This window comes from Schistocerca nitens, chromosome 11 (assembly GCF_023898315.1).
Source record: "Schistocerca nitens isolate TAMUIC-IGC-003100 chromosome 11, iqSchNite1.1, whole genome shotgun sequence".
NCBI lineage: Eukaryota > Metazoa > Arthropoda > Insecta > Orthoptera > Acrididae > Schistocerca > Schistocerca nitens.
Genome location: NC_064624.1, coordinates 62,563,879 through 62,586,574, shown reverse-complemented (window position 1 = coordinate 62,586,574; position 22,696 = coordinate 62,563,879). Strand labels below are relative to the sequence as shown.

The following is a 22,696-nucleotide window of genomic DNA, read 5'->3' as shown; positions in this document are numbered from 1 at the left end:
TTCACACACTATCACTGTAATGTGCTAAATTTAATGCTGTTTACAAGAATTCTTCCCATCACAATGTTTTCTCTTTGCAAGCAGTTTGGGATAAGCAATGATCCATTACACTGTAAATTTATGTCATGCATACTGGATAAACCCATTGTCTTTACACAGAGCAAACATAATTCCAGTAATGCAGTATGTTTTTCATTAAATACTTTAGAGAAAAGAAATAGTATGACAAATACCATACTTATCTGATAACATACTGCTTACAGGTGATTGCTTTAAGTCTTACATCTTTTCTATTACAGAACTGTGACACAGACAAATTGACAGCTGCTGCAAATAAGTCTTCTTTGGTACATTTGTTCCAAGAACGAATTTGAGACATTTATTATTTACATGTACAATAAAATTACCATGTGTTACAGTTAATAAACTTATGTTTCCTACAAGTTTCATTCAAATACCATTACACACAACAGAACAATATACCTAAAGTCAATTGAAATACTATAAAAATTCTGGAGAAGTGCTAATATCCTAGGTTTTAATGATTCATCATTTATGATCACTGGAATTTACTGCACCCAATGCATTTCATGATATTCATACAGTACTTCATGCACAATGCATCACCGATGTGAAAACTTACATCATGCTCAACACCATCTAAATCCCGTTTCAGTTCTAGGTCTTGCTTTATATGAAGACTAGGCATTACAATCCTTAGTGGATCTTGAAGAAACTGAAAAAAGAAAGAATGGCATATTCAAAGCTTCTGTTCTTATACTTGTGTTACACATCAAGTGGGGCTAAAAAGCTATTGGTCACATGTATTCACTTACTGGCATTAGGTAACAAGAAAATGTGTCACATTAAATTAGATTTACTTTCATTCCAATTGATTCATACTGAGGAGGTCCTACAGGAGGTAGGAAAAGTCAGAAAAACATGATGAACATTTGAAATCAAAGTTCTGTTTACTTTGGAGGTAGACACATCAGATAGCAACCAAGCAGAGATTATTTCATCCTTGCCAAGGAGCTACTACTAGTACTACTACTCTTCTCTCTCTCTCTCTCTCTCTCTCTCTCTGAATGTGCCAAGGTGAAGGCTCCAATAAGAACATTTTTTGATTTGATGATGATCTCAGTTCCCTATTTTCTGACCTATGTTATTCAGTGGAAGATGATAGGGTACCTCTACAAAGCCAATGAGGGCACTATGGTCAAGAAGAAAGTAAGCAACTAGCAGGTTATATGCAGAATGCATTTTTTAGGTCAGAAAATCACCTGTAAAGACAATAAGCAGGTAAATGCATATCTAAGTGTGGGTCACCAAATTTTGGTACTGAGGAAAATACATGTCTAATGTCACAAAAACTAATGCAAACCTGAAGTAAAAGTAAAGCTTTCAACAACCTGGAGATAGTTATTAACACCTTAGTGCTCTGTTAGACATTGTCTTACTGGATGTGGTACACAACTGGCTTCCTCCAACTTTTGAACTCACTGACACAGTAAGTTACATGAGGACCTAGAGCTTCACAATGGAATGGGAACTGTCATTTTCCACATAGACAATTTCCATGTGAAAAAGTGACAGATGATGCCTGGGATGGAACCCAGAACACTCGAATTTGTAGCCTCACACCCATTCAATAAGCAATCCTCTTACTCTTAGAAAATTGTATATGCATTCAAGACAAGATCCAGAGTTTCATTAACTAACAGTGGCATTGTACACAACACTGGAAGGAAAACTAGAAATAATTAGCTACAAAATCAGATATTCCATGCTGAGGACCCACTAAAAGATGCACCACAGAACACAGGCAGTAATACATTATCATGAAAAATCAGTACTGGACAATGAGATAAATCTGCATTTATCTAATTGCATGTTACTGAAATTTGCAATCTGCATGCAGGTAAGTATCAAATGTGAGGAAAAAATAATTTTGAAGTGTCAAATGTGACGTGGAAAAAGAAACTATTTGAGTTCCAACATCCACCCACCATAGTACATTAATGCTTAAGAAATAGTCTGGTAAATATTGTATACAAATCAAAATCCTCTATCATACTGCAGTGACAGGATATATATACTTGTCAGCTACATAATTGAAGATGCATGAATTCAAACAGAGAAAAAGATTTGGAGGAAAATTACATCAATAAAGTACAACATGACATGAGGTTGACCAAATATAGATAACATGAGCCATGCTGTCTATCCATTTCATTGAAGAGATTTAGAGAATCCATGCAAAATGTAGATCTAAATTTTGAGAGGACAAACTGAACTCTTTCATCTCAAAATCATCTCCTGTGACATTAGCACAGCTGTGAAAACAAAAATTCCTGTGAAAATCTACAAAACATGTTTTCCCAAAACTTTTGCCTGTGTAACTGTTTAGAAAAACCACACAACAGGAAAATATTTATTCTGTTAGTAATAGACATGCCCAAAATAATACATTCTCTAAATACAGAGATTGGAACATGAGCACTGGACTACTGAAGCATCACAGATTGCTACTGTTAAAAACAAACTCTAGAAGACAGGAACATACTTCTGCCTAACAAACCTGATAAAGTGATCAGACATGACATAACAGCCAATACACCCAGCATGGGGAATGTTGTGGAATACAGTGAGGACCTGCAAATGTTAACAACATTACATAGTTACATGACAGCAGATATCTGTACAGCAAATTCAAATGAAGCTAAATCCCCTGAATCCCCATGGCCAACCAAAAGTTGAACATATGAGAACCACCAAACAAGCTTATATAAGAAGCCTTCCATTAATTTATAAGCAACATCATATCTTGCAAAACATGAAACAAAAAACGAAAACCCCAGAACTTCTGAACAAAAATTTTAGAAAAGGGATCAAAGACATCTCTACAGTTGATACTTGACAATGATGCAGATTGTAGCAAAACTGAAGACAGTAACAGAAAAGACATAATTACAATGCTTTGCCTTAGAAATTTTCTCCACTAAAGAACATAAAAATGCATTTCACATTTCTTACTACAGCACAGATACTAAAATTACAGCTACATAATTGACTAAAGTGGGGACTGGAGGGAGAAGGAAAAACCAAACTTCCTCTACACAATTGACCACTAGACCTGAAGGGGAAGCCATCAGATGAAAGAAAACAAGTGGATGTTGCAGGATCACCTCTGGCAATGGAACTGTTATTTTATGGAACAGTGGCGTTTCATGGGAATAGAAAAATGCACAGGTTATTTCAAGTTGTAAGAAGAGGCACAGCAAACATGTTTGGAGCAAAAGACCTAAACAGCAGATAATTTTGTTCTATATGATTTTGGAAAGACAACAGTTCCCCTGCATGAATAAAAATGAATCCTACAGTCATTCATCAAGTAAAATTGACTGCTCTATTCACTCACTGATCTGCTGAATGCCATCAGCCAATACAATTTTAAATACCGGGTGATTTAAGCTAATCAGAAACATTCACATAGTGATCTAGTGACTGTCTAATATTAGAGATTTGTCTAACAACAGTTGTAAAAATTTATTTTGGCTGCACTGATAAGTTAAACCTGAATTTCTTGCATTTTATGGGCTGCCACCTTAGCCATTATGGACACATCCCTGTGACAATAAGAACTTGACTGAAAAGGGTATCTTGCAATCATCCTCTTCAATTTCCTTCAGACTTACAGTATTTGGAGTTTAGTGCTGGAACATCAATTTCCTAAGCCAGCACTAGGCAATAACCAAACTAAAAAAAAATTGACTTTGAAGATCAGAAGACTTCTGAGTGCTGCCTACTACAAAACATTTCCTATTTATTAACACAATTGCTGGTAATTGGAAGAATAGCATAAAAGTGCCTTAATGAAAAAGTTGCTGGTTCGGATCTCCTAGTAGGAACTACTACTTTTTAAAAAAATTCCATGTCTACTAACAAACTGCTAATTTAACAGATACTGAATTGTAATGGTTTGGTAAAAATTACATATTTTTTCATCATTCAACATATTAAAACAAAAATTTTGATACATTCATGCGAGATTGATTTATTTTCAATTTGATGCTCTCCATTTTTGTACCAAAATGTAAATTTTTAACAATACTCGCATTTTTACGTAACTTAACTAAAAATAACTATTAGAAAAGTATGACCCAGCATCAATTAAAATTACTATTTGTTTTACATATGGAATTTAAATAAAACTAAAAGAACTGGTAGCACTTAGTGTGATCTGAACCACCAATTTTATGATTATTATAATATTATCCTATGCACTCAGCTACAGACAACTATACAATGCATTTTTTACACTTGCCACTACTCACAAATCACCCAATTGCCAAATGCATTTCTTGTTTCTACTTTTATGGAGAACGGTATCATACTGCTTTATCAAATAATTGGCTGAGCACTGACCTTCAAATACTGAACCTAAGACGAAAATCTATGAGGACACACAAGTGAAATCCCCTTGGCAGCCCTGGAGGCATGCTTGGTTAGGCTAATTGTTTAAGTAACTGATGCTGAAACTAGGAGTTACAGCCTCAAATCTGAGACCTAGCAACAGTTTTCATCTGTTGGTTTGTATGTGTACCAATGCAGTCATACAGAATTATTATTTATCTTCATATAGATAATGAAGTAATTCTACAGATATACATGCTAGAACTATTGCTCCTGCTCAAAAACAGCACTTTAAACAATAGTTCACAGTCCCCACCCCATATGAACCATGGACACTGCTGAGGCGGGGTTGCTTGCATGTCAACAACATTGAAAACAGTGTTAGGTGCAAACACAAATATGTATTATCTGAGGAGATAAACTTAGACATGGATCCTCAAGAGGGGCAAAATACTTTTCAGCAGTTGCAGGAGCAATGGTCTGGATTATCAACTGACCTGGCCTTGTAGCATTAACCAACTACCTGTACCAATAATGCAAATGGCTGAAAACAAAGCGGAACTGTAGCTCTCTTTGTTTTTCTTCTCAAGAGCATGCAGCTTTACTGCACGAAATTATCTTAGGCAAAATATTCAGGAGGTAAAATAGTCCCCCATTCAGATCTCCAGTCAGAGTCAACTCAGGAGGATGTTTTCTGAAAAGCAGGCCAGGCAGTCTATGTGTCTGAGTGTGGAGTATTACATATCTTAGCAGGATTAGCATATATCACTAGGGGTAAGATAGATATCGCCTACAGGAAAATTAAAGAGATCCTTAGAGAAAAGAGAAGCACTTGGATGAATATCAAGAGCTCAGATGGAAAACCAGTTCTAAGCGAATAAGAGAAAGCAGAAAGGTGGAAGAATTATATAGAGGGTCTATATAAGGGTAATTACTGTAGGGCAATATCATGGAAATAGAACAGGATGTAGATGAAGATGAAATGGGAGAAATGATACTGCATGACAAATTTGACAAAGCAGTGAGAGACCTGAGTCGAAACAAGGCCCTGAAAGTATACAACATTCCATTACAACTACTGATAGCCTTCGAAAGGCCAGCCCTGACAGACCTCTACCATGTGGTGAGTAGGATGTAGGAGATAGGTGAAATACCCTCAGACTTCAAGAAGAATATAATAATTCCAATCACAAAGAAATAAGGTTTTAACAGACGTGAAAATAACCAAACTATTAGTTTGATAAGTCATGGGTGCAAAATACTAACACGAATACATTACAGATGAATGGAAAAACTGGTAGAAGCTGACCTTGGGAAAAATCAGTTTGGATTCCATAGAAATGTTTGAAAACATGAGGCAGTACTGACCCCACAACTTGTCTTGCAACACAGATTAAGGAAAGGCAAACCTATATTTCTAGCATTTGTAGACTTGAAGAAACCTTTTGACAATGTAAACTTTATTACTCTCTCTCAAATTCTGAATGTTGCAGGGATCAAACACAGGGAACAAAAGGCTATTTACAATTTGTACAGTAACCAGACAGCAGTTATAAAGAGTTGAGGGGCATGAAAGGGAAAGAGCAGTTGGGAAGGGTGTCAGCCAGGGTTGTAGCCTAGCCCTGATGGTATTGAATCTGTATACTGAGCAAGCAGTGAGGAAAACTAAAGAAAAATTCGGAGCAGAAATTAAAATCCATGGAGAAGAAATAAGAACTTTGAGGTTTGCCAACAACATTTTAATCGTCAGAGACAGTGAAGTACCTGGAAGAACAGTTGAACAGAAGGAACAATGTATTTAAAGGAGAATATAAGATGAACATCAACAAAAGCAAAATGAGGATAATGGAATGTAGTCTAATTAAATCAGTGATGCCGAGGGATTTATATTAGGAAATGAGACACAAAGTAGTATATGAGTTTTCCTATTTGGGGAGCAAAATAACTGATGATGGTCGATGTACACAGGATATAAAATGTAGGGTGGCAATGGCATGTTAAGCTTTTCTCGAGAAGACAAATTTGTTACCATCAAGTATAGATTTAACTGTTGGGAATTCTTCTCTGTAAGTATTTGTTTGGAGTGTAGTCTTGTATGTAAGTGGACAAAATGGATGACAAACAGTTTAAACAAGAAGAGAATAGAAGCAAACATCAAACAATGGAAAATCCAGAATGGAATGTAACAATACCAGAGAAGGAAAGTCTCTACTCATGATACAGCAGTGATGCTGAGTCACGATAGGCACAATAAAAAGATTCACACAATTAAGGCTTTCGGCCATTAAGGCCTTTGTCAGCAGTAGACACTCATTCGCACGCAGTCTCAGAGAGCTGAGAGCACAGCTTGGAAGTGTGGTCTCAGCTCCGTGTGTGTGTGTGTGTGTGTGTGTGTGTGTGTGTGTGTGTGTGTGTGTGTGTGTGTGTGTGTGTGTGTGTGTGTGTGTGTGTGTGTGTGTGTGTGTGTGTGTAAGAGAATAGAAGCTTTTGAAATGTGGTGCTACGGAAGAATGGTGAAGATTAGATAGGAAGATCATGTAACTAATGAGGAGGTACTGAATAGAATCGGGGAGATGAGGAATTTGTGGCACAACTTGACTAGAAGAAGGTATCTGTTGGTAGGACATGTTCTGAGGCATCAATGGATCCCCCATTTAGTAAAGGAGGGCTGTGTGGAGGGTAAAAGTGAAAGAGAGAGACAAAGAGATGAATACAGTAAGCAGATTCAGAAAGATGTAGAATGCAGTACATACTTTGAGATGAAGAAGCTTGCAGAGGATAGGGTAGTATGGAGAGCTACACGAAACCAGTCTCTGAACTGATGATGATGACGACAACAGCCTAGGGAGGTTAGAGACTTTAAAAAGGAACCATTGATAGGTTGTATTCAGTTGTAGCGAGAGCTGAAGTGCAGTGGCAGAAAGCACAAGACTTCTGGTCAGGTCAGTACAGGATTATCTACAAAAAATCAAATAGGAGTCATGCAGGGAGAGCCCCAGTAATGAGCAAGAAAATAGAAACATGAGTAAGCTATTAACAGCAATGTCAATGAATTACCATAGCTGAAATAGGCATGAAGGAAATACAACAGTGGTAGAAATTTGTATGGCAACAAGACCAGCAGAAGAATGGAATAGGAAAAAGTTTGATGAGTAATTATTCAATAGTTAAGATGAAAGCCAATTCTAGAAGGTAATGAAATTCAATAGTAGGAACAGGATGCACAATAGTTACGAGAACATCCAATGGCATAAATGACTGAAAGGGGGAAGCTGCCTGGTAGAATTTTGCACATTGCATGAATTAGTCACTTCAAACACTTGTTTCAAGTATCATGAAAGACGCTTGTGTATGTGGAATAACCTGGAGAAACCGAAAGGTTTCAAGCAGATTATGTAATGTCAAAAACAAAGATTTCAAAACAGGATTGTGAACTACAAAACATTTCCAGTGATAGATGTGGACTCTGGCTAGAGTTGTTTTTATTAACTGCAGAGTAATGTTGAAGAAATGGTAAAAGTAGAATTTAAGTACATGGGATTTGGGTAAACTTGAAGGAACCAAAAATCATTGATAGTTTGAAAATGAGCATTAGGCAACAAGTGATAAATAGAGGGTAATTATACACTGGGTGATGAATAGGCAGCTTTGAGATGAAACAGTGAAGGCAGGAGGAAACATAGGTAAAAAGTAAGGCCTAGTACGAGTACCTTAACAACTCATGAGATGCTGAATTTAACTGATGAGAAGAGAAAATACAAACATGTGGCTATTAAAACAGACAGAAGGGAATACTGACATTACTGGAATGATGTTAACAGAACATGCAATATGGCTGAACAAGAATGGTTGTAACGCAAAGGGGAACAAACTTGCTCCAGAAAGGGGAAAGGAAGTAGTTGTAGACAAAACTGGAGATTTTATGAGATGGCCAGAATTTGATACAACACTGAAAGAGCAAAGTCTTAACAAGGCCATTGCAGTTGATGACATTCCCTCAGAATTATTGGGATACTTGGGAAAGCCATGCATGACAAAATTATTCCACTTTTGTGCAAGATACGAGATAGCTGACAAAGTTATACATCAACCAGAATGTAATAATTCAAATTCGAAGAAAGGCAGGTGCTAACAGGTGTGAATACTATCGGACCAGACCATCAGATTAATATATCATGCTTGCAAGAATGGAAAAGCTTTTAGAGGGTTAACCTTACATAAGATCACTTTGGGTACCAGGTACATGTAACACAAAGCAATACTGATACTATGGCTTACCTTAGACGAGTTAAAGAAAGACAAAATTGTGTTTACAGCTTTTGCAGATTTACTGAAATGCTTTTGAGAATGTGGAGTTGACTGCACTCTTTGGAATTTGGACAGCAGCAGAATAAATAGACAGGAAGCCCAAGTTTGTTTGCAACTTTCACAGAAACCAGACTCCAGTTGTAAGAGCTGAAAGACATGAAATGGAAGCATTGCTTAGGAAATGAGACAGGCTTGTAGCCTACATCTGATATGCACTCTGTACGATGAAGACATGAAGGAAATCTGGAATATAAAGGAAACTGTATGTTTATCAACGACAATGTAATTCTATCATCAAAACCAGCATCTTGAAATTGTCAATGAAGGGATTTGTGGGAGGTAAAAGCTGGAAGAGTAAAATTGTACAGTATTACTAGAAGACATTGTACGACAAACATCAATAAAAGCAATAGAATCTAGCTGAAATAGATCAGTCAATGTTGAGTTTCAACTAGAAAATGAGACATTAAAAGTAGCAGACAACTTTTGCTATTTGGGCACCAAAGTAACTGACAATGGCTGAAGTAAGAAAGAAATAAAGTGAAGACTAGGAATATCAAGGAACATGTGCCTAATAAAGAGGACTGTTCACATCTACTATAAATTTAAGTGTTAGGAAGTATTTTCTGAAGATATTTGCAGTGCAGCCCTGTATGGAAGTCAAACATAAATGATAGGCAATTCAGACAAGATGAGAATGGAAGCATCTGAAATGTGATACAGAAGAAGGCTGAAGATTTGATGGGTAAATGAAACAAAAAAATGAGGGAGGAACATAGGGACCAATTTCACTAACACAAGGGACCTGTTAATAGCACAAATTAGAGGCATCTAGGGATAGTCAATTTGGTAATGGAGGGATATGTGAGGGTAAAAAGTGTAGAGGGAGACTATGGCATGAAGACAAGAAGCAAGTTCGAATAGATGTAGTCAGTCATAAGAGATTAAGAGGTTTATAGAGGGTAGACTGAAGTGCATCAAGCCAATCTATTTTATTTTCACCAAAACTGAGCCATAACATGACACTGCTTAATTTCATACAGTCACACAAATTCTAGACTTACCTGTTTGTTCACTTGCTCATCCAATTCTTCTTTTACTTTCATGGTAGATGTGTGCAACTGAACCTGTGGTGAATAGTAAAAAAATATCTGCAAGGAGTTCTTTTAAGAATACAATTTTAGATATATTACAAGTATCACATATTGTGAGTCTATGACACTTCTAAAGAAACACTTCTAAAGAATAAATGACTCATTCTTTTCAGACAGTGGCCTTCTCAGTGACACTCAGTAAGGTGCATTTCAATGATCAGTGACCACATATTTTAAAATTTATTGGCATCTTGCACTTCATTTTCCTACACTGCTATTTTCAATCATATTTCCTACTTCCAAAATCTTTATTTACTTATCATTAAGTATTTTATATGAAATGCTCATCATATAAAAACAGTAGTGTAATGAAATCAGTGGGTACAACTAGAAGCTTTAATATTAAAATCAACAGTACCCATATCATACAACTAATTGCAACAAGAATTTTCTATCAGCCAATCACACAGTTTTATTTTGAAATATTAATATGATGTGGATGAAGCAGGGAGGGAATAATAAGTAAGATTTTTGAGGTCATTCACTTACTGAGAGTTTCCTGTTCTTGCTAGCCTATGACTTGGGATGTGGATTTTTGCATTACTTACAGTATCTTGTTTGTAAACTGCTTTCTGGGAACACATTCTTTAACATTCTCCCTGATGCCAACAGCAGAGTCATAGAGATATCAAAAACTATTAGTATTCTAAGCCTGGTAAACAAAATACAGACGGCACTGTATGTTCCACTTAGCATATCACACGGACCTTTTTTTATGTTACTGATATCAGGGGAATTAACACATATCTGAACCAAACACTCCTCTCAGTTTACACCCGAGGTAGAAAAATTTTGAGGACTTTTCTTGCAGATTTAGTTGGTGTGTTTTTTTCCAGTTCACTTTCCCATTAACATGAAATCTGGCATGTTTACTTTCTATACTGACTTGCAGACAAATACAATGAAACAGTATTAAAAAATTGAGGTTCTGGACAAAGCCCTTCTGAAATAGAGAACACATTCACAGGAACACAACACACACATGGCCACTGTCTCCAGGAGCTGGGAATGACCATCTGCTTTTGGTATGCGCAACAATCTGTTAGGGTGGGTTGTGAGATATGAGGAAGCACGGGGCAGTGAGAGGGGGATAGCAGTGTGAAAGTGGGAGGAGGGGTGGGGGAAGATAATGTGTTCTCTGTGATAGAATGCAAGGATGTGGCACAGACAGTATGAGTTGCTAAAGGTAGTTTTGGGAAGCTGTACTGTGGGAGGGGAAGGGGAGGAGAGAAATTGAGAAAGGGAAAATAGTAATTGCACTGGGAGGAAAGAAGTGTGTGTGTGTGTGTGTGTGTGTGTGTGTGTGTGTGTGTGTGTGTGTGTGTGTGTGTGTGTGTGGTGCTCAAGTGAGAGCAGGGAAAGGGGATATGGGTAGAGGACATGGACTAGCATAGGCTGAGTCTAGAGGGGTTACAGGAAATAATATGTTGTGTTAGAAGATAGAATCCAGTTGGAGCCAGCTGTGAAGCAGTTACTGAAGTGAACCACATCATGCTGGGGGCACTTCCAGCAAGTGGGTGGTCCAGCTTTCTTGGCCACACTTTGGCAGTGGTCACTCCTGCAGACAGAGTAATTTAGTTGTCATGCCTATGTAGGATACAGCACAGTGGCTGCAGGTAGGTAGTTGCCAATCACAAGGTTGCTTTCACAGGTAGCCCTGCCTTTGTGTTGGAGATGTCTGACAGGGCTGCAGGAAACATGCATGTCCTGCATGTAGCTCTGTTTCAGGGATATGAGACATGAGGCAAGAGGTTGGAAGCAGGGCTGGAGTAGCGATGGGCAAGAATATTTTATCAGTTCAATTGGAGACAAAACACAACTGTGGGAAGGGTGGAGAGATTATTCCTCATTTCAAGGCATGAGAGGTGGGGTAAATCCTGGCAGTAAATGTGATTCAGTTGGTTCAGTCATGGGTAGTACTGACTTGCAAGGGGAGTGCTACTCTATGAGTATGTGGGAGATGGGGGTCGACCAAAGCGTCCGATCCCACCTGTCGGCTTTGACCCATGACTTAAGGCTACTGTGGTGTGTGACATCATGGCAGTGTGGAATTTAGTTTGTGAGAGTGGCGTATTTGTAGGTGTTTTGATGTGATCCGTGGTACTCTCTGGTGGTGTGTTCATGTGTTGTGTGTTAGGTGATTTTTTGGTTTAGTTTGCATGTGTGGCGTGTTTATAGGTGGTGTATTGTTGCGGTTGGTGGTTCTCTCTGGTGGTGTGTTTACGGGTAGCGTGTTACGTGGCGTATGATGTTCATTTGCGTGGTAGCATTGCACGTGTGTGGCATTGGTAGTGACTGTGCTTTCAGCGGAATATTTTTCAGGGAGTTAACAATTTTGGCTTTGTTATGTCAATGTTACTTTTTTTTGATTGGTGTGTGTGAATTTTGGTAAACTGCTTTTTTATGTCTTTGGCAGGTATGGATATGTCTGGCAGGGTCAAGAGTTTTCGGTTGTCGGCGATGTTGGGGGACAGTGCGTTGTCTCTAATAAAATTTCTTCAACTATCCGGATTTTTTATGAAGTCTGGAAGTATTCAGTGTGTTGTGAAGAAATGCGGCTCACTAAACTTCTGGCATCTCTGATCAGGGATGGTTATATGTGGAGGTGTCTTAAGGATAAAAGGTGAAGGGAAATGTTCGATTCCAATTCGTGGGATCGGGAGCTGCTGTTGAGCTATGTAGATCAAGCGAAGTGTCCGATTCCACTATATATTGTGTGTAGTGGAATTTGAGTAGTTTTTTGCCATCTTTTTTTGTCGTTTTGTGTCGTTTAGTATGGTGGTGTGTGTCTAAATTTGTTCGTATTTACTTTGTCCCCACCCAAAAACCCCCAATTTCCCACGCTTGTCCCGTTAGTTTCCTTCGGTTTATGTGGAACGTGTGTGTTGGTTTTTAATTGTATTTTCGTGTTAGTGGTCATGTTTATCTAATGACATCATAGGCGCCATATTGTAGTCTTAGTGTATGTTTGTTTCCGCCATATTTGTGACGTCATGGGTCAAAGCAGATGGGTGGAATCGGACGCTTCTGTATTTGTGACTGACAAGACAAGGCATGGGAATTCCGTTTCTGGGAAAAGCTGTAAAGGAAATTTTAGGCTGTGCATGCCTCAGTGTGACCCTTAGCATTTCTTTCAAACCACATTGTTTCCCAATATTCTTAGCTGGTGGAGTCTCCTTACATTTCCTTTCCCCCTAACACTCTGCATCAGAAAAAGTCTACCTTGCACATCTACAAATTCTTTCATCACCACCACTACCAGAACCACTAGTGGTAGCAACTGCAGTAGTAGAAGTACTGCCAGTATTAACTTTTGGTTCATAGTATTATTCACTGACACTGCTACTTCAGACACTCAAATCATTGTAATGTTATTTGCCATATTAAAACTTAGTTTCAGAAAAATATGACATAAAAAGGGAAACCATGGTCCAATTTAATAGAGGATCTGATGGACTTAATCAGATCAGGTTCAATAAACAAACCAATAAGATCACAAAAATGTCATCAACAAATCTTGATCTGGTGAACAGTTTGTGATTCTGGGTGGTTAGTAAGGAATCCTCGAGGTGGCCTATGAATAAATTTGCAGAACATGGTGACATACAGTTGGCCTTTGATGTACTGTAGATTTGTTTGTAGGCAATCCCTTCAATAGAGAAGTAATTGTGTGTGAGAATGTAGTTGGACATGGCAACCAGGAATGGGCTGTAGGTTAGGAGACAGTCAGACACTGGGGAAGGTACTGTTCAGTGACAAAGTCATGTGTGTCGGGGGATGTGATCATAGAGGGTGATAGCACTTTCCTAAATTGTACAAAATGGAAACTCTTCCTACAACGTATCACTCATCCCCATAACCCCCCATAGCATCAATGTTCACTAGTCTGTATGCTCCGCCCCACCTATTCCCTACCCTGCTCTGCTCTCATTCTAGCACTGAGCAGTGCACACACCTACCCCACAACTTCCCCCCCCCCCCCCACCCGTACAGCCTCCCAACACTGCACCTAGAAGCCCTATTCTGTCACCCTATGTCCTTGACCAATCCCACAGGCAGCACAGCATCACCTCCACATTTTCTGTGTTTGATTTTACTTTCTCTGGTCTTTGGAAAATGTAACTGAGGCACCTGAGTTGTTGGCAACTGAGTTTTGATTTTCACCGTTGGACTAGTTCAGATACAACCTCACATTAAAAGCTGGAACAGCGACTGCTCAGTCACACAGCTTTGAGCTAATGGAAAAACAGATACATTTACAATACAGATGTAACACATGATATGAAAGTGCATTGTGGTTGTCACTTCTGTAGTTGCTCCAAACAGAAGTGATAAGAAGGCATGTGTGCTAAATCTACGATGACTTACCTTTACCAACTGCTTACATTTTGAGATCAATGCTAGACCTGCAGTACCACTAGAAGAATGAACATCCTGAATATGAGCAAGACACTACAAACACCAAGTTCATAGAAAGAAAGGTAAGTGAGACATTGAAAGTACAAAGGTTTTCTTCCTTCGGGACGGGGGGGGGGGGGTGGGGAGGGAGAGGAAGGTCCTACTTTACCCAGACTTTGGCAGTTGACACTTACAAAAACCTGTCAAGGCTACATTCATAACGTGACTTTGTCTAGCATGGGTATACATTTGTGTTTTCACTGCTTCTAGATAAACTTTCAAGATGAATGATTCAGAGCAAAGACATCTTTATAGAGCCACAAGTGTTTTGATCTAGCTACAAAAACACAAATTACAGAACTTTGATGAAGTAAAAAATGAACAATATATTTTCAAAACAAGTTCAATGAGGAGAGAATTATCCGTAGAATGTTGATGGCCACACACTGGGAACTTCAAATCCTGCTGATTTCAGAAATACTGAATCAAGAAGTGAGCTCTAATAGTAGCTTTAGCATATTTTAATTTGCCAGAAGCTGACAGTGACATTCTGCTATAATTATTTCTTTTATGAGCACCAAATCCGTAGGCATATGTTGTGTGTTACAGATGTGTCATATTTGAGCCCACACAGTTTAACTCTGATTATACTAACATTTAAGTAATTTGTGTGTTACCAAATATTTAGAGTGGTAATGTGAAAATCAACTCGTTAAAGAGCATTGAAAACATTCTGTAGTTAAAACTGTAACACTCCTCTACTCTTTCAGTATCAGCATTACCACCATTTCCTTCTTAGGGTTGTAAATTATACTACCAACTGCTCTTTCATTTAATAGTATTTAAGCTCCTCAAAGAATTTCAACAAGAGCTCTTTGTCACCTACCACTTCCCTATATTGAATAGATTCTGAATACCTACCCCCAAAGCAAAAACTGATCAAGAACAGTATTATTGCTAACATGAACATTGAGTGCATAAAACCAATTAGATGAGCAATAGCAAAAATAATACACCAGGAAAACAATATTGTAGGTCATGAGTTTAGATTTCACTATCAGGCACCATGACAAATAGACTACCAACTATTATCTTTGCAATAAGTACACACACACACACACACACACACACACACACACACACATATATATATATATATATATATATATATATATATATATATATATATATATATATATATATATATATAGAGAGAGAGAGAGAGAGAGAGAGAGAGAGAGAGAGAGAGAGAGAGAGAGAGAGAGAGAGAAAGCAACTATGGCCAACTTAAAAACTGACCTCAAATAGTGCATCTGATCAATTCATCCAGCAAGCCATACAACTGATCTACAGTAGCAGCTGAATCATCCAGCAAGCCATACAACTGATCTACAGTAGCAGCTGAATCATCTGCACTCTAGCAAGTAAAGTCCTACTAATATCCATTAATAATACCACTTTCTAAGAAAGGAACAAATCTAGACATTAACAACACACCAAACTAAATCTCAAAGTAGAAAATTAATTTGTAACAAGTGATTGCAAACACCACAATAGTTCAAGAACATGTGACAATTTCCTAGTAGACAACAAACCTGTAATCATTAACTACTGGCATTCCAACATCACACTAACAGTAAGCTACAGAAATTTTAAAACAAATTAAATATTGGAAAGCAGCATTATATACCACAAGATACCAATCCATTGCAAATATGTTGCACAGCCAAGAGTCACAACTTCATTTGGTCAAGAATCAAAACCAACAGCCAGTACCAAATATTTCATCTAACAAACAACAGGGAAGGTAATCTGCTTGTTTACACACCACATTGCACAGAGAAATTAATGAAACAATGGTAAAAAATACAAGAAGCTATTTACCAAGGAGCCTGGTTCAGCATATACTTCATTCTTCTCTTTTTTCAGCCAACTAGTTGCTTTGGAGTCCATGAGTGCTCTCCTAATCCACTGAAAAACAAGAAAGCAAAAGTGATATTGTTTAAATTGTTACTATTCAACATAGTGCACAGGCAACATTTTCTGGCTGCAGCAAACGAGTCAATGCATATTAAAAATTTAAAACTGGCTGAGGAACAAAGAACCTGATAAAAAGAACTGATTTACAACTTTCTGGTTATGAGGACTCTGAAGCCTCACTGTCATTAATGGAAAACACAACTCAATTTGACAGAAAACAAAAACCACACACAATGGAAACAAATGACTTACAGTTACTGCTGTTACTTAGTAGCATTTGCTTGTGGTATACAATCCTATTCTGAATATGGTAGCTGACATAGCTTGCTTTTTCCAGATAAATTTCTAAGTGTCATTTGAAGCAACTAAGATAATGTGAATTTACCAGACAAATCTATTTACTGTAGACAATTTTATGTATGAAGAATAAAAGATTAAAATGAGTCTCTAGCTATATCTAAGCCTGTTGATGTATCCTGCCAATTCCTTAATATACAGAATAATGTAAGAGGTTTATAATTATGTTCTTAGCAACGTATGCAAGGACAGAAAAGAATTATTTCTCAATGATACTGGCTGCACTTTCAATCAATCTGTAAACCCATATTTGCTCATGGTATTCAGAAAAGCAGAACATGAAAATCCACCCATACAGACAGAACTTTCTTCTTTTTCAGTCAGTTTTGTATGTATTTTTAACAACTGTTTCCTTATACAGTCATCTATATTCAACGTTATCAACTCAATATAGAGCAATGCTGCAATCTTTACCCAGTCACTAAAAAACACACACTGCTGCCTGAACGTTGCATTGAAAAATAGATGATTCTTGAATGTCAAGATTTAACAACGATTAAATTCCTCTAACAAGACTTAGTGAAATTACTTTCTCATAAGCGTACCCATGACAATGTTCTGTGGTTTTGGGATGCTTTTGTCGATGGCAATTAGACATACCCATTAGGCCTAACAGAGTCAATTACATTTCCCATATCCTTCCATAGATTGAAACGTGCACATTACCACAAACAGCAGTTAACACTATTTACTAAACTATGGAGCACATAGGCACATTGATAACCCATGGAAAACGCAACACAATGAATTCCCTCTACAGCATTCTCTTTCATACCAACATAACCAATCCCTGATACTCTGTATTAACGTGTGCTAACGAATCTGATGTATCGGCAGTACAAGGGTTTGCGCTACAATCCGGGCGAACTACAGATTACAGTGGACTCTTACTGTCCCTATTCCTTCCTTCACAAATATTGTTACCGAACTTCGCATGCACAACACAAGTAAATATAACAATATCAATGCAGCGGGCGTGTGAACTTCATGAGGGCCTTTTTTTGTAAATCACCCAGTATTTCACATTGACCTGCACTTTCTCTAACCACCACATATAGACACTTTTTCGGTAATTACAGACAACACATCAAACAATTTCTGGGGGTTCTTTTGCCACATCACGGGAAACATTTTGCAATTTTATCGGACAGAACGAAAACAGCAAGCATATTACATACCCACACGTCGATCTGCTATTTTTCGTAATTGCTGAACAGCACAGGTACGTAATGGGCACTAATATGTTTGTCTAAACACTAGTCACCTCCTGCTCGCAATGCGGAAACACAAGCTCACTGAAAATAACAAGTGTTCGGTTCTGATACACATAACCTGAAATAATTACTTACGAAATTCTAATGCTATCTCAAACCATAACCAGAGGCGCCAAAGATGGTGCAAGAATTAAATGTGGAACAAAGTTATCATTCAAATGTGCCCAATAAATGAAATAAACCGATGTAATAACTATACGAACAGTTACTATATCATCATTACAAGGCATTGGAAAACTACTTCAGTCGAGGCAGTTAGCTGTAATGATAATTGAGTATTGACTTACTACCACACTCAATATGCGTCTTTCCCTGATTTCCTGTCTCCACCATCAAATCACTTACATATTACACAGAAAACGCAACATAATACCGTACAAACGCAATGACACGAACTACTAAACTCTACAGCCGTCTGCTGCTGTGGTCAAAGTCAATAAATGCGGAAGAAAGAACCTACCACGGAGGTCGTTCTAACATTCTTGGAATCAGAGCTGATATCCGCTAGGAAAAAAAGTCGTTTGTTGGTTAATTTGGGGGAGGAGACCAAACAGTGAGGTCATCGGTCCCGTTGCCTTCTCTGAAAACTAACTAGAACAGACAGTTAGGAACCTCACTCATGATGAAAATATATTGTTTCTAACAGCAACAAATAGACCTGACCTCTTTGAGGATGTCCACATCAGTGAACGTGATATGGTTGTGGCAGCAAATGACAAACAGAGTACAAAGAATAACTGAAACAAGCATATATATGTATTCAGTAAAGTAGATAAAAAAATAGTAGTGTCGTATCTCAATGAGGAACTGAAAGTTTAAGCACAGGGCAGCAGTATGTAGAGGAATGCTGGCTCAAGTTTAAATGAATAGTTGAGCATGCACTGGACACATATGTACCCAGTAGAACAGTTTATAATGGGATGCAATCTCTACAGTATACAGTTACTGTAAAGAAACAGCTAAAGAAATAGAGGCTACTGTGTCATAGATGTAAAACAAAGCATAGAGCTGTAGCTACAGAATTGCTGAATAAAACGCATATGTCTGTCAAGAGATCAATGTGTGAGGCTTTCAATGACTGCCACAGCAGAATATTATCAAATTTTCTGTCAGCTGCCCACGTCGAATTTCGATGCTGTGACTCTGACGTGGAGCTATGAAGGAATAAACATAGATAAACCCAGACCAGGCAGACCTCACGTACTGATTGGCAGGAATTGCCGGGCATTGTTGTCAAATGATATTTCACAAACCCCAAAGCACTTCTGGTTGTATGTAAGGGCTGTTAGAAGCACAAAAGTTACTGTCCAGTCCCTAGCGAAGGAAACAGGAACTGTAACTGAGGGTAGCAAAGCAAAATCTGAAATGCTTAACTCTGTTTTCAGATTTTCCATTTCAAAGAAAAACCCAGGATAAATTTCCCAATTTAGTCCTCATAACACTGAAAAGATGAGGGAAGTATGTACTAGTGTCAGTGGTGCTGATAAACCACTGACATCGTTATACTTGAGTAAAGCTCGAGGGCCCAATGGAATCCCTGTCAGAATCTACAACGAATTTTCGCTGAGTTAGCCCCACTTCTAACTAAACTCTGCCACAGATGCCTCAAACAAAACATGGTGCCTAGTAGTTTGAAGAAAGCACAGGTCACGTCAATCTATAAGATGGTAGTAGAAGTAATCCACAAAGTTACAGTCCAGCATCCTTGACATCCATTTGGTTTAGGATCTTAGAACATACTTTGAGCCCAAACATTATGAGGTATCTCGAACAGAATTACCTCATCCATGCCAGCCAGCAAGGATTCTGAAAATATCACTCATGTGAATCCCAACTCATTCTTTTCTCACATGACATACTAAAATCTTTTGATCATGGCAGTCAGGTAGATGCAGTATTTATTGATTTTCGAAAAGCATCTGACTCAGTACCACAGCTATGCTTGTTATCAAAAGTACATTCATATGGAGTATTAAATGAACTTTGCGACTGGATTGAGGAATTTTGGTAGGGAGGATGCAGCATGTTATTTTGGATAGAGAGTCGTCGTTACATGTAGTAATAACTTCAGATGTGCCCCAGGGAAGTGTGTTAGGCTCTTGCTGTTCGTAGTGTATATTAATGACCTTGTATACAATATTAACAGTAACTTCAGACTTTTTGCAGATGATGCAGTCATCCATAATGAAGTACTGCCTGAAAGAAGGTGTGTAAATTTTCAGCCAGATCGTGATAAGATGTCAAAGGCATGTAATAACTGACAACTTGCTTTAAATGATCAGAAACATAACACCGTGCACTTCAACACGAAAAAGTGTAGTATCCTATGACTATAATACCAATGAGGCGAGCTATACAAATACCTGGGTATAACCCTTTGTAGGGATATGAGGTGGCTCAGTCGGTGCAAAAGCAGAAGGTAGACTCCAGTTTATTGGTAGAATACTGGGGAAGTGCAATTAGTCTACAAAGGAAATTGCTTACAAATCAGTCATGTGATTGGTTCTAGCATATTGTTCAAGTGTGTGTGACCTGTCCCAGAAAGAGCTAACAGGGGATATTGAAAGTATACAGAGAAGGGCAGCACAAAAGGACACAGGTTTGTTTGAGCTTTGTGAAAATGTCACAGAGATGCTGAAGAAGCTGAACTGCAGAATTTGAAGACAGACATAAACTATCCTAAGAAAGATTACTAACAAAGTATCGAGAACCGACTTTGAATGATGACTATGCGAATATATTATAACCCCTTATGTATCAGCGAAGGAAAGATTAGTTTAATTACAGCACATGCAGAGGCGTTCAATCACTCATGCTTCCCATGTTCCAAGGGAATGAAATGGGAAGAAACACTAATAACTGGTATTTGGACATACCCTGTACCATTGACTTCAGGCTGGCCTACAGAGCATAGATGTTGATGTAGGTACACGGGAAATTGTCTACAGTTGTCATTTATTTGTGCCAAAAGCCAAAATAAGAATTAATCACTATGTCTAAATCAAGGAACATAACAAATCGTTAAAATCTTCGAAGAGAGGCGTGTGTACAGATTTATCTGGCACCTAAAAAGATTGTTTGCTGAAAATGTTTGGCACTACATGAAAAAAATTGTACTCTAGAAACCCGTTATTTTATTTTATGTGTCTACAAAAGCTGCTCACGGAAATTGACAATGGCTGGGAGAGTGGTGTACTCACCATGTGCTCCTCCATATCCCCATCTGATGATGCCTAAAGATTGAGGATGACATGGCGGCCAGTCAGTACTATTGAACCTTCAAGGCCTGTTTGAAAGGTGTTTGCTTTTTTTCTTTTGTTAGAAAAACAATATGTATTTTCTTTAAAATATGTTGTGATAATTTGAGAAAGTTGGGTAGAAATACTGTTATTACTCTGCTTAGCCAGTGAGACAAGAAGAAGATATAAAGTGTGGTATCATTCTGTAGGTTGTGTACAAGGTGAGTGCCAAGCAATTCTTACAACATGATATGTATGTTTTTAGTTAAATTATTTCAGTAGGAGCATATATCAACTTCCTACTTTCGAAGTTGTTCATAGCTAAAGTTTTTTGAGATTGCAGATATGAGAAAAAATGGCTAATCTATGTGGTGGAAATGTATCATATCTGTGGTATCAGGCACATGGGTAGGTTCTGGTTGTGTGTAAGCATGTGTCATTGTGTAATTGGTGGAAGGGGACTTGTAGTTTCACTGCAGCTCACTGAATTCTACAAATGTTGAACGTCAACACAATATGGCAAATGTATTCAGATCATAGTACTGGCGACATACATTTGAGCATCTATCCAGTGAATTTCAGAAAGGAAGTAAATAAGGTTACTGTTGGCAATATACTTTCAACTTGACTCCAGCTTTTAATGCAGGAACATGGATATTCAATGTTCAATTATATTATAGTGCACTTGAACAAAGCATATCTACAAAATTTATTATAGAGTAACATTATCGTTTTGTCATTTTTAACTGACATTGGGTGCAAGGAAGAAAAAATATTAGCTCTCAATTGTATCTTCTGGTCATAGTACACAACATGGAACAGAACATGCAAGAATTTAAAAATTTGTATTTGGGGACATGATATAAATTTTGGTGAGATGACAGGTAAATGCCACATGTCAAATATCGAAGTGTAATTTGCAGTTTGACTCGAACTTATAATGCATCTTTAATATGAGTATTGGATTTTTAAATGGTGTCCAATATGCAGCTCTACAACTATGCAACATTTGTTCTTGTTATTCGAAAGTGGTCCACAGATAGAAATTTTATTATGATTGCTACATCTGTAAACATCATCCAGCATCTCATGTAAGTACCCCAAATATGTGTTTTTGAGGATACTGTAGAGGCACTATAACGCTGACATGCCAGTATCTATCACCTGCAGTTTCAGGCAAACTGGGTTTGCGTCCAAAATTTGTGTTCCTCATTTTTAAATGTAGCTTGATACATGATTCAAGAAGTACTATAAATTTGTTTTTGTAATTCAGAAATGATTTATAAAACAATTTTCAGGTTTGAATGGTAATTCTTTTAAAGGTGAATGTGTGATTTCCATTTTATTCCTGCCTGAAATCCGTTTTGGTATCCTTTGCATTTTCTTTCATGTGTAATTAATTATTCGAATGCCACGCTCTATACTACTACATAATACCCGCCTCAATAATTTCAGTTGACACAGACGCCATATGGAAAACTGTATTACTATGCAGAAATTGCAGCACCCCGATTACTGTGGCATCACTCAATTGAAGCCACTTTTAGTTATGTCATAAAAGAAAAAGTCG

General features: G+C 37.8%; 1 protein-coding gene across 3 annotated transcripts; it reads right to left on the bottom strand.

Annotated features, from left to right (window-relative positions):
• Nucleotides 1-352: 352 nt before the first annotated feature.
• On the bottom strand, nucleotides 353-18,311 carry LOC126213266 (uncharacterized). 3 transcript variants are annotated; one of them, XM_049940928.1, is made up of 4 exons: nucleotides 18,178-18,311; nucleotides 16,161-16,247; nucleotides 9,789-9,851; nucleotides 353-736 (listed from the first exon to the last, which is right to left on the bottom strand). In XM_049940928.1, the coding sequence occupies exons 2-4, from the start codon at nucleotides 16,227-16,229 to the stop codon at nucleotides 560-562; spliced, it is 309 nt and encodes a 102-aa protein (XP_049796885.1). In that variant the 5' UTR covers nucleotides 16,230-16,247; nucleotides 18,178-18,311; the 3' UTR covers nucleotides 353-559. The 3 variants fall into 3 exon arrangements, with proteins under 3 accessions (XP_049796885.1, XP_049796884.1, XP_049796886.1); XM_049940927.1 differs by having other exon boundaries at nucleotides 18,175-18,308; XM_049940929.1 differs by lacking the exon at nucleotides 18,178-18,311 and adding an exon at nucleotides 17,792-17,970.
• Nucleotides 18,312-22,696: the final 4,385 nt, after the last annotated feature.

Bases quoted from the DNA above. Each gene is read 5' to 3' on its own strand.
- LOC126213266 (XM_049940928.1), bottom strand. From the start codon at position 16,229: ATGGACTCCAAAGCAACTAGTTGGCTGAAAAAAGAGAAGAATGAAGTA. The intron at 9,852-16,160 runs GTAAATAGCTTC...TATTCACCACAG, and splicing joins ATGCTGAACCAGGCTCCTTG to GTTCAGTTGCACACATCTAC. The intron at 737-9,788 runs GTAAGTCTAGAA...TTCTTTTTTCAG, and splicing joins ATGAGCAAGTGAACAAACAG to TTTCTTCAAGATCCACTAAG.